We start from the raw sequence: 12,422 nt of genomic DNA on the forward strand, positions 1-12,422 counted from the left end.
ACTGAAACCACACTCTTGCCTTATATGTGTTGTATTATATTTGGTAATATAGTGAAATAACTTTAACTTAACTCACTAGGGTATGTGGGTGGTGTTGGGTACAAATTTACTGACAGTGTCATTCACTGAAATCCTAGGATTTTCCAGAAATCTGTGTACATCCATACATAAATGTGAATTATTTAATTACATCTATAGAACAATAATACACATAAGAGTGTATTTTTGGTAGACTGACTATAGTCTACCAGACTATTTCTGTGACTACAGGTTTCTGTGAAGGTTTTAAACTGTATTGGGATTTATCCTTGCTGCATTATATTTGGACCCATTACTGTTTTGATGTTTCTTTTAAACACATTTTTATAATACATTTGAAACGAAGTAAAATGCACAGATAATTCATATGAAGCAATCAAAAGCCCCTAGGGTATAAACTGTGTTGTTCTAACGTATTCCTGTAATCCCCTTTCTTATGTAATGATAAGCATCACAACAGTGCCTTTCTGCACGTTTCTGTGAGATAACTCTGTCTGTCATCACAGGACAACTGGACACCTCAGTGGCGTTCATAAAATGTCTTTTATCAAAAAAAAATAAGATTTTGTCAGATTTTTTTCAAAAACATCGATGCACCTACAGGCCAATTCAGACAATGGCTAAAAACACTTTTTGTGATCTGATGACAAAGATTTTCTTGTATCAATTAGGGTCCAAGGCAGACAATACCAGCAATACTGGAAAGCCATTTCTGCTGAGACAAGTAGATAGCATAGCTAGCCATCATAAAGTTCTTGTCTATAGAACAAATTTCTGCTTGAACAAGAAAAAAGTTAGCTGGATGATGAGGGGAGATGTGGGGCATGGGGGTTGGGGGGGGGGGGCGTTTGGCGCATCTCAGCTTGCCTGTTTTGATTGCCTAGTGGAAAGCACCCCAAACGGGAGATGATATCTCCTCCGCAAATAAATAAAAAGGTGAGTTTCCATGGCAGTGTGCAGGCTCAGCAATCCCTGCCTCTGCCTTCATTGCCCTCTTCAGCTTATAAATAACTAAGAGAGCATGCGTGTCAGGGTTATCTCACCACAGTCTGAGTAGCAGCCACTTCAGCATGTGCCGTGATGTGCTGAGGAGGCTCTGTGCTGACATGGCTCAAGTTGGAGTGATGCCTTGCATGGTGAGTGCATCTCCTGCTTTACTGATAGTGGATGGTGTGAGGAAAGCCTTAGTCAGGGTCACCTGGGACTGCCATTCCCACCGCTGGTACCAGTAGAGGCACACACATCAGCTCTTGCTACCTCACATCTCCCCTGCCTCAACCCGCAACTTACCTGCACTGTCTTCCCTTATCTGAGGACATCCAAAAATGCCAGGGTTTGAAGTTAAAATGAACAGGGTTTGAAGGTAAGAAAAAAAATGTTTTCATGAATTATATCAAAGTTATTTCATCATAAAGAATGCAACACTCTCCAGATCAATTCTCATTGGTGTTTTTTAAGGATTAATGCTGCAGTTCCAGCTCAGTGGACTAATAGGCAGCACATAAAATGTACATTGTTTTTGTGTGTTTACTGGCTATGGTTTGTACTATATCATTTTTGTTAATGCTGTTAATGCAGTACTAGAACACTAGGCCGCCAGTTGCTGTATTTCCTAACTAAGGCTTTTCGTCTATTCGGTGGCAAATTATTCAAGACCCCCAGAGCTATTATAGTGATCCCTACAAACTCATAGGTTCCCACCCAACCCTGTTATATGTAGGGTCAAAGGACCATCTCTCTCCTTTGTAAGGCAGAAGTGAAGAAGAATCAGATCTGTGGTGTCACCTGATTTGCCCACCCATGTTCCTTCCTTCCTCTGTCTCGCAAGGACAGAACATTTTGAAATGAACACCATAGCTGCTCTTAGCTGAGCTAAGTGCAGGTGGCCAGCAGGATACAGTGATATTACCAGAGTTCACAGTCCTCCTTGATTACCAGTGTTCACAATCCTGGATTACCAGAATTCACGGTCTTCCTGGTAATATCGTTTTGTACCCAAGCCCTTGCTTATTTTGCCCAGCAAATGAGATTTCAACATCTGTGTAGCAGAAAAGCTGTGTGGTGTGCAACCTTCCCACCATTAACCAGAACATCTTATTTTATGCACCCCCAATCTCACAAACTTCAGTTAATGTATCACCGTTACTGTCTGTGCAATGTGTGATTGTCATGATCTAGGATTAAAAACTTTTCAAGATGTGAAAAATTTAGGGCTTGGCAAAAACAGCAGTAGAGATGGAGCAATCAACAAAACATCACAATTCTAATGACCATGTTCACTATGTTAATAATATGGATTAACCTGTGAAACAGAGGAGGCAGATGGAATGAAGTCCTAGCAAATTCCATTACAGCCAAAACCCTAGTGAGGGGATAGGTGCAAAAAGCATTTGTGAATCTGTCAATGTGGCTATAAACATTGATAACTGCCTTACAGGGTTTAACCCTTACAGGGTTAAAAAGGGTCTTTGACATTTTAACACATACAACTGTTATCTAAAAAAAGAAAAAGTAGTACTAGAAACAACAAAAAAGGGCACAACTTCAAGATTTTACTAGAAGACTTGAACACCAAAAAGAATGAATACAAACATTATCCTTCTATCACTATAAGCGGCAATTTGGCTGAAGCATCAAAGAATTATTGTATTATAAAATTGAGGTTTGTCCATGACATAAGAAAAACTGCACAGCATTAAAGGAAAACAGATTTCCATTCTGACATATTTGATATTCCATTCAAATATTCTGTTCCTGAAGGAGTGATTTGTTTTCATAAGATTCACCTTTCTGGTACTTACCAAGGTCCTCAGATTTTGTAGATCAGTTAAACATATACAATGTTAAATTGCTAAGAAAGTGAATAAGCAATGTGCTTTTGTTCTTTCATAACAAAAATGTTAAGCAGAGTTTGCCATGAAAGTGAACATGTCAGTGTACAAAGAATCTTGCCAAGAGCATAAAATTCATTCAGAAAAGATCATGAAATATAAAACATCATTTTTTTTTTTATCATTGTAGGGGACCTAAGAAATGTTTATGCATGAAACCTTCACAATGAGAATTAAATGGATCTTTTTTACTGACATTTTGAGCACTTTCCTCTTACCCTCTCTGAATTATTATTATTATTTTTTTACATTTCGGTTCTCAGGAAAGCTAATCAGAATAAATCCTATCTCCCAGAAAGGCCAGTTGGGACATGGATGATGCTCTGTTGCCTGGCTACTTTGTGTCAAGAGTACTTAAGATTGTTTGGGAGTGACACCTACCATTTTTCTGTCTCTGTCTTGCTCTGAGACAGCTCTCAACTGAGTCTCTGCTTCTCCTCATCCCCTCTTCCTCCTCATCCTCCTCCTTGGCAAACTATTTGACCTCATCCCTTGATCCAGTCCCATGCAAATGCAGCCAAACTCCACTTACCATTGCTTCTCAGCAGAATCAGCAGCTAGAAAAGGATTGTCGTAGAGATGTGCAAGCAGCTTTCTCTGCACACTAAGGATGTCTTGGGTGGGGCTAACTATGAACTAAGCTACAACAGCTGTGGTAGCCAGTACTTCCACTCAAAAATACACACTTAAAATCTCCTTTCTCCTGCATTTGGATTAGAGGTTTCTGTGTATGTTAGGGGTGGGTGATTAAAGAAATACTGATATACCAATTGCTGTAAAGGGCTTGTATAACTCAGTAGTCAACTGCACTGTTATTAAGACAAGTCTGTGTTATATCCTTTAATACAGTGGACCAGGCCAACGTTCTTGGTATTCTACTGACACATTTTGCAATACATGCAATATATATATCAAGGAAAGTGTAAGCATTAAAAAGTTCTTACATGCAGAATGTATGCTGCACTGATGAACATGAATAATGTACATTAGACTGATTATTTCTGAACAACCATACTGACTTTTTGCACTAGAAATCTGAAATCCATCAGTGGTTGAATTAAGCTAAATTGTAAGATAAATCAGCTATAATCAGTGAAAATCTACTTAACAAAAGGTTATTATCTTATGACCCTAGGGAAGGCTGCCAATCAGTGGTAGATATTATGAATGTACACACAAGCGCATAAATGGATGATTCTGAATTAATGTTTTCCCATACAACAGCAATATACTGCATTTTTACATTTCATTTTGTGCACATTATAAAAGCAGACATTATAAAAACAGAAACTGGCTACTTAAAACAGTGTCATTATTTGCATTTCTATGCATGCAAAATGCATTCATCTTCTTTGCCCTGGCACCTGCCAATCAATTCTAATTCAAAGTGCTCTGACAAAAAGAGACGCACTATGTGAAAAGGGCATTCTCCACCTGAAAACATGAGAATGACTCCCATTCAAGGCCCTGTGGATCATTGATCCATCTATTCTACATGATCTGCTGAACACATTTTAACAGTGCAGGCTAAAAGTAGTGGTACAGACCTCTGACGATGATGTTAGTGGACTTCTTGGCGGGATTGCCCACATTGTTGCTGGCCACACAGCTGTATACACCAGCTTCCTCAGTGCTGATGGCAGGGATGGTCAGTGTGCCACCATTCACAACGCTTTTGTTGGGGAGTTCCTCAGCATTGCGGACCCATGTCAGGACAGGGCTGGGCTCCCCTCCTGTGGTAATGCAGACTAGAGTCACCGTCTGCCCTGGGTTGGCCACGATGGGGTCTTCTACAAGCAGCTTAATGGTGGGAGATGCTGGGGGAGGGGACAAGGACAAAATGTTACAAAAATTGGGCTCAAAGGGATCATTCAAAAAAAATATGTGCTAACACTGCAGTCTAAGAAAATCTGTGCACTGGGATCATTATCGTTGAAATAAGCTTGGACTTGTGAAAAGTCCAACATATCAATTAAATAGTACCTGATGTTTTATCAACTGGTTTAATGGTTGGTGGAAAACCCACTTTCCAACTAGTTAAGCAAGTGAGGTACCCTTTTTCCATCTCATCAACGGTGCAACACAGACCATGGACACATCCTCTATATACATCTTCCTTTCAGCAGACTTCAACATCACTTGGTATTGTTTTCCACAGCATCTTATACCCTAACAAATATCTCCTAACAAAGCCTTGCAAGATCACACTGTTCATGCTCCCATATAGGTGTAGGAACAGCCATGCGGGACAGCCTTTAGTGTTTCACTGTAGCTACAATACAATAAGTGATACGTCTAAGCTTTTGGAATGTGGCACATACAATTGAGCCTTTCCCTAAATGCTTCTGCCATATGAGTTCTTGCATGCTGTGAGGTAAGTGCCTTGAGGTTGGCAAAGCAATCAGTCAAGCAACTCGATTCTGCCTCTGTCATCATCATAAGGCCCTACATGTGGCCAGAGTGCTGCGGAGAGAGAGAATAGAGAAAACAGAGACACAGTGAGAGAGAAAAAGACAGAAAGAGAGAAACTGAGAAGGAGAGGCAAAGAGTGGGAGGGAGACAGAGAGAAAGCTAGGGAGAGACAGAGAGAGAGAGAGAGAGAGAGAGAGAGAGAGAGAGAGAGAGAGAGAGAGAGAGAGAAAGAGAGAGAGAAACAGGAAGACAGCTGGAGGGGAGAGACAGCCTGCTCTGATCAGGCTCTAATGGATTCCGTAAAGGTCACGTCATCGCCATGAGAGAAAGTGAAGCCCAATGGGACTGATAAGGAGGTCGGGGATCCACAGGGGTATTTACTTAAGAATATGGTTCTTCTAGGGACTGAATTAACTGTGGAGGCAGTGATGAAAACAGCAGCCCAAAGGAGCCTTGTCCAGCCATCAACAGGCAGGGGAAGAGAAAAGCTCTGGCATGCCATTGAGTTTAATACACTTACCAGGCTCTCCAACACCTTTTCTGCTCACAGTCTATTTGTTATTGGAAAATGTCACAAATATCTGGTGTGTACAAAGCAGGTCACCCATGAGTTTCGACAATCATCTCGAATTTCACAGCAAAAGAGTACTAAGAGACAGAGACAGGATTGAAAACCTGGATCAGTCAAGGCCTTGTGATCTTTCTGTTCTGCTGTTTGTTAGGGATAAAATATACCTGTTTTGTTGGTAAGCTGGAAGAGTACACTTTTGTCTGGGATGCCGCAGACACTACGGACCGAGGCAGTGCAGGTGTAGTTAGCGTAGTCCTGAGGTCGAAGGTTTTTTAGCTTGAGGATCTTTGTCTCCCCCTGCAGCACACATAGGATGTATGTATAATCCTTCAGAAAATTCATTTAATCCAACATTACAGGTTCATGCATAATCGAGTAGTACTTTTTGATGGCCCTGAACTGAATGTGCCCTCCATACTGATGTAGTTCTTATAAAAAAACATTACTGCTAACGGTCCAAATTCACATTAAGTGTGGCCTTCATTAATGACAGTATAAGTCTGAAGACTGAATTAATCACTTTCTTAGATGTATATTGATCTACTTCTAAATACTGCTCGGTACATTCAGGAAAAAAACATATGTTTGAGATGCCTTAAAAAACAAGAAGTTCACCCACACTTTGCTCAGACTGACCTTAATCATCCTTAAACAGTACTATGGAAACATAAGCTGAGTCATTTGCTATTAAGTCAGTTGTTCTTTCTTTTTCTCGCTGGCCACTGGCCTTTTATGGAGGAGTTATGTGTTATAGCTAGTCTTCAATGTACACCATTAACCTCAACTCATCCTGCACAAGATTCAAATGGCTTTCTTTGGCTGTGCTTCAGCTAAGGGCACACTCTAAGATGCATGAAAGGACATTTCCCTTCCTCTCTGAGAATCCTAAGTTTAACTGAATTACCATAATAGCATGTCGCTTTGGATTGGAATCTTAGTACTAGTGTAATGAATTTGCAAATGGTTCAACTGCTCACGAAAGGTAGAGCTGCATAGTCTATTCAAAGGTAGCTGTTTCACTTTTGAACAAATTGCTTTTTTGACTTCACTAAAACCTTTTCATGTTTAAATTTACACAGTAGAGGCTGGGTCTGATATGACAGATTGTTGGTCAAAAGTATAAAGAGTGGCTTGTATACATATATCCTTGGGGAACATAGAATCCAAAAAAGCCATTTCCCCTATGACTAATTACTGACACAAAATACATTCTTGGTTTTGAAATGCCACTCAATTGGTCAGTCTCAGTGCTGTATCTATCGTGGCGGGGCACATTTTTAAATAAGCCTTTATGAAGCTGCCACAGCTGATGTCTTCTCCACTAGACAAGATAAAACTCCCAATATCAAAGTGCTCTTTATTCTTGATAGTGTTTATGACACTGAAGTGAAAGCAAAAGGATTCACAAAGAGAATCCCTTGCAAGTAGGTGCAATTTTTAGCATGACATCTCATGAGAATGGGTGGGTGTGTGTGTGTTCATGCATACATGGGTGTATGTATGAGCATGAGTGTGCATATGTGCTTAATATATAGTATCAAGCATTCAGTTTGATGCAGTGGTGAAGTGAGACTTCCACACAGTGAAAAAGAACAGGCATATGTCTAAGATATTTAAAGCTCACCTGCGTGAAGAAAGGCTCATAGATCTCCACTCCCTTGTCAGAACCTTGGGACAGAAACTCTCGTCCACGTCTCCAGCTGTACCGAACTGGTGGGTTGGAATTTGCAGCACACCGTAGGAAAACCGTCCTCTCATAATAGAACTGCTCCTTAGCTTCTCCTACACTCTGGTGTACTGTCACCACAGGGTCATCCAGATCTGATGGGAAATTGATGCATTACAATTTGTAGAGAAATGATGTTTGTCCATTGAAAATTGAATATGCATAACTAATGATATATGATATCGGTTATGTGGACATACTGCATAAACAGAAGAACTACTAAATGAAATGTGCTATCCACACTTAGTACTTTCCCCCTGGTGTCAGTAAAATCTCAAACAAATGAATGATTTTCCACCACAAATGCAATGGTTCTCAGCTGGCAAACTCTGTGTTGTTCTGGCCCCATATACTTGCTGGTCTGGAACCAAGGAACCCTTGACAGAAGTGGGCCTTTGTCAGCATTTCTAAGCACTTGATTAGCCTTCATTTCAGAAATTCACTATTTTGCTGTTTCATTTCTTCTGCCAATATTTTAGCTGCCATTAAATTCACTGTTTTAAAAATCTACACATTCATAACATAAAAATAAATAGTACTTATCTTGCATGTAAGCACAGCACTGTCTATGACAATCTGTTTGTGCAATGTACATACATTGAAAGAGTTCATTGTCTATTGTCTGCTGTGCTCATAAAGCAAAAACAAAAATTTGCAAACTAAAGCTGCATTTCATTCAACAGGGTCCCGAAGCAGTACTGTTGTGCTTCCTACATACTAATCATAGGATGTGGGTCAACAGAACTGCAGTGGATTGCCCTGAAATGTCAACACACAGAAGACACTATGTATTTCACGTTTTGTTTCTTTTGACACCTCGGCAATAAGACATTATTGACAGTTTTCTGCAAAAACGTATGAAATATTAATAGCACTCGCATGCAAAAGTAAACCCTAAAATATACTTTTATTTGTTGCTCAGCCAGCAAGCTCAACTTGCCAGAAGATCTTGATGACATACAATGATTGATAGGAAAACTTTCGTGTCAACTTCCTGCATAGTGATAAACCATTATACACTACTCCAGTTCACTTCAAACTGAATGTTTTCAGTCCCTATGATTTGGAGTCTTTCTTAAAATGGTTTAAATCATTGTGTATTCCACTTTGCAGGGAAGTACTAAGGAAATTGGACTGCACCTAAAGAATGTGATCCAAGTTGTTTTTATGCCATCTGTTGACTTCTATTTACAGGCTAGGGAATGCCAAAGGCCCCCAGACACCAAAGACCCCCATGAATACAAATGAGATTCATGTGTTGATGCTAAATAACAATTATGAAAATAATATTTATATATATTAGAAATTTATATCTGCTACTGTAGCAAATAGGTTTAGTAAACTTATTGCAGGATCACCTATGACAGTTGTAATGGACTGTTCCATATTTTACATAATGATGCCACTGTGTGAATGCAGACTGATGCAAGAAAGCAAAGAAATGATAGGTAGTGTGATCAAATGAGTTTCAAAGTCATTTATTGAGTGCTGATAAAGAAAAAATATAAGAACAAAATTAGCTGTATAAATAACTGTATAAATTTCTTAAGCAGAAATTTCTTGTTAAAATCCACTTACACAATTTTCACAAAGATTCTGACATTCGCCAATAATTTCTTATTTAGGATTTGTTCTTAGGTAAGAACAGAATCTATGCACACTTAAGAGCACACTTAAGGACATTTGAGTGCTGAGATTTGTTAAAAAAATAAGTATTCATTGTATTTTCTTCAATTGTACAGATGTGTAATATAAGATTTAAATTACAATATTTTTTATAATGTATAATATTTTTTGTAATTGTTTTCAAGAATTTTAGTCATTTTACTTAGAATTATGGTCTTTTAAAATAAAACAGTTCACTTCAGTTATGTTACATTTCTTTCAAGATCGCAGCACGTGCAGATGCAGCATCTTGACTATCTCATTTCTTCTTAACTTTTTTACCTCTTATTTGATCTCTTATCAGTAAAGCAGTAGCACTGTACAAATGTGACTGACAAGTTACTTTTATCAGCGATCACCACAGCTTTCACATTCCAGAATATTTTTTTCCAATCTGAGATGCTAATCATACTAGAGCCCAATGGAATTGTGATCCCACCAGCAGAGTAATGGAGGCAGCAGAAGGAAAGCAAACAGAAGTGGGCTGAGCTACGGGCTAAGCTAAAAGCTAATCCATAGTGACCAGCACTTCCGAGCCTATTCCTTGCCATTTCCAAGTCTCTCACCAAAAAGATGGATGAGATCAGAATGAAAATGACTCATCACTGTGTCATGATCATCACAGAGACCTGGCTGAACCACATTGTTCGAGACACTGATACTGAGCCAGGGATTCTGGGAAGAGCAGAGGAGGAGGCCTGTCTATATAAACACCACAGATATGGCCGACAAGCACTGCTGCCCAGATCTGTAATTCTTAATGGTAAGGTGCAGACTGACAGCAACAATAATCATGGTAGTCTATATTTCCCAAAAAGCTAATACTAAGATAGCATTGGAAAAGGTACATGACAGAATTAACAACCAGCTGGCTGTGAACCTGGATAGCATGATCATTGAGGGGGGGTGGGGGGGGGGGGGGTGTTCTAACCATGCATATCTTAAATTGATTATGACCATATTTCATAAAAATGTGAATTTCCCAATGAGAGGAAAAACTGACCTGAACAAAGGGTATACAAACATCCTAGGGACATTTAAAGCTACTCCCTCTGCACATCTAGGACAATCATACTATATTTCCCATCATACAGACCACGGAATTTGCAGAACAGAACCAGCCATCAGAAAAGGAAAAAAGTAGTTTGAGGAAACCACCTAAATGCACCTAAATGGAATATGCTGGTTCAGTACTAGGCTACTTAAACTTATACACTGAAATTATTTTATCTCAAAGGATAATAATGGTGTTTCCTAACCAAATACAGTGGATGATTAGCAAAGTGAGGAATTTACTGTCAGGTTTGTCTCTACTCAGTCTCCTGAACTTAATACTAACTCTCACCACCAGAGGTCTCTTTCCTCGAAATACTGATCGATCTCCATGACAACCCACTATGCATACCTGTAGACTGTTTAGACTCATTACATGCTGCTTATTTAATCCGGTTTTAGGCTATAGTGCACTGCGAAGTCTTGCACTTCTGCAGTGAGCATTTTCAAGCCATTATTACCTCTACTGTATTCCCTGTTTTTTTTTTTTACTCTGCCTTTTCTCAGAGTGTTTTTGGCCAGTTTCTGGAGCTGCTTGTGAGGGAATGGGTATTGTCAGGTCTGCCTTCACTCAGTCACTTGGGCTCTCGCTTCCAGAGGTCTCCGTCCTCAGAATACTGATCAGTTTCCACAGCAATTCACTAGCAGACCTGTAGACTGTTTAGAATCATTACCTGCTGCCTATTTAACTCAGTGTTTCACTATAGACTTGCCATTCCTGCAGTGACTGTTTTCGAGCCATTGTTACCTCTATATTGTATTCCTTTTTTTTTTTACTCAGAGTTTTTGATCCTGTTAATTGGCCTCACCTGATACCCTGCTCATGATCTCGGCCTTTACTGCTGACTCTGATTTCTGGTACCTCTGCCTGTTTTCTTAAACCTGACTTTGCCATCACCAGATCCAGCACGTTTACAACTTCTTCAGCTGTGTCTGCCCAAGAGTCCCACCTAAGATCAGAAAAGGTGCGGTTACAATGCCTTGCTCAGGCAGACAGCGAGGTGCTTGTTCAGTTATGCACCCCAACCCAGCCTCAAGCGCTTGTGTCCCCTGCCATTGTTCCAACCATTGTGACATGTTCTCAATGTATAGCTCTCCCAGGGAAGTATGATGGTTCTCCAGGGAAATGTATAGTGCTTTTGCTCCAATGTTCATTATATTTCCTTCGGTACCATGCTGCAACAACTCAAAACCGATTTTACCATTTCTTTACCTGTCAATGAATGTTGCAATGGGCCAACGCAGTTCGGAATCAGCTGTCTATTTGTTCTTAGTCCTACACTGTGTTCAAGAAAAATGTCAGGGCAGTTTTTGAGTATTTGCCGTCTGGCAGAGATGTGGGAGAACAACTATTGCATCTTAAACTATGCAAGACCCCAGCCTCTGACCATTCTATGACCTTTCACATTTTGGCAGCTGATAGTGGTTGGAGCAACAATGTTCTAAAGACTATCTATAGGGAAAGCCTTAATGACACTGTGAAATCAGAGGTGACATCACAATTTGTTCAGTTATCCATTTGCATTGACAATCTTATCCAGACCCACTTTAGATCTAGTGCATCCCATCCCTGTCTGAGAGTTTTCCCCAGAGGACTGTTGATTAAGAACCCAGGAACATTGGATGATTCAGGCTTACTTCAGATGAATGACAATGTCATATGTGGGAGACCCTTTGCCTCTAATGTGGAAAACCAGGTCACTTTAAAGGGAAATGTACCACACTCATTGGGTAGAATACTTCCTTTTTGGTGAGTTCTGCTATTCATGTTGAGAACTGTAACCTCTGTGTGTCCATGAAGATAATCTTCATTCCTTTCCCATTTTAATGCTAGTAGATTCTGGGGCTAGTCTCATCCCTAGACCCTAGATCCCTGTTCAAGCTATTAATGATAAATGCTTAAGTAATGGTTTCATAATTAATTCCTCCATATCTGTGACTCTCCAATTAGGTCTTTTCTATAAAGAAACAGCTTTTTTGTATTAAAAATCCACAGCAACCTAGTAGTGTTAGACTACTCTTGGTTAGCCGAACATTACCCCACTTACTCCTGTTCCACTGGTGA

General features: G+C 39.8%; 2 protein-coding genes across 4 annotated transcripts in view; one reads left to right on the top strand and one right to left on the bottom strand.

Moving 5' to 3' along the window:
- Positions 1 to 12,422, bottom strand: part of mdga2a (MAM domain containing glycosylphosphatidylinositol anchor 2a) — a 132,204-nt gene that overhangs the window by 64,566 nt on the left and 55,216 nt on the right. The window contains exons 4-6 of the mRNA XM_027000393.3: positions 7,538 to 7,734; positions 6,078 to 6,210; positions 4,478 to 4,747 (exon numbers count right to left, since the gene is read on the bottom strand). Coding sequence (XP_026856194.2) covers positions 4,478 to 4,747; positions 6,078 to 6,210; positions 7,538 to 7,734 — 600 coding nt within the window. The remainder of the gene's footprint in view (positions 1 to 4,477; positions 4,748 to 6,077; positions 6,211 to 7,537; positions 7,735 to 12,422) is intronic.
- LOC145659419 (uncharacterized) overlaps positions 1,089 to 12,422 on the top strand; it is a 48,684-nt gene continuing 37,350 nt past the window's right edge. For 2 of the 3 annotated variants that reach the window (XR_014125631.1, XM_081721976.1), the window contains exon 1: positions 1,089 to 1,402. The gene's annotated coding sequence lies outside the window, so the exon portion shown is untranslated. The remainder of the gene's footprint in view (positions 1,403 to 12,422) is intronic. The other variant, XR_014125630.1, reaches the window with a different exon arrangement.

Source organism: Electrophorus electricus, chromosome 10, assembly GCF_041902795.1.
Source record: "Electrophorus electricus isolate QZ-2024a chromosome 10, ASM4190279v1, whole genome shotgun sequence".
NCBI lineage: Eukaryota > Metazoa > Chordata > Actinopteri > Gymnotiformes > Gymnotidae > Electrophorus > Electrophorus electricus.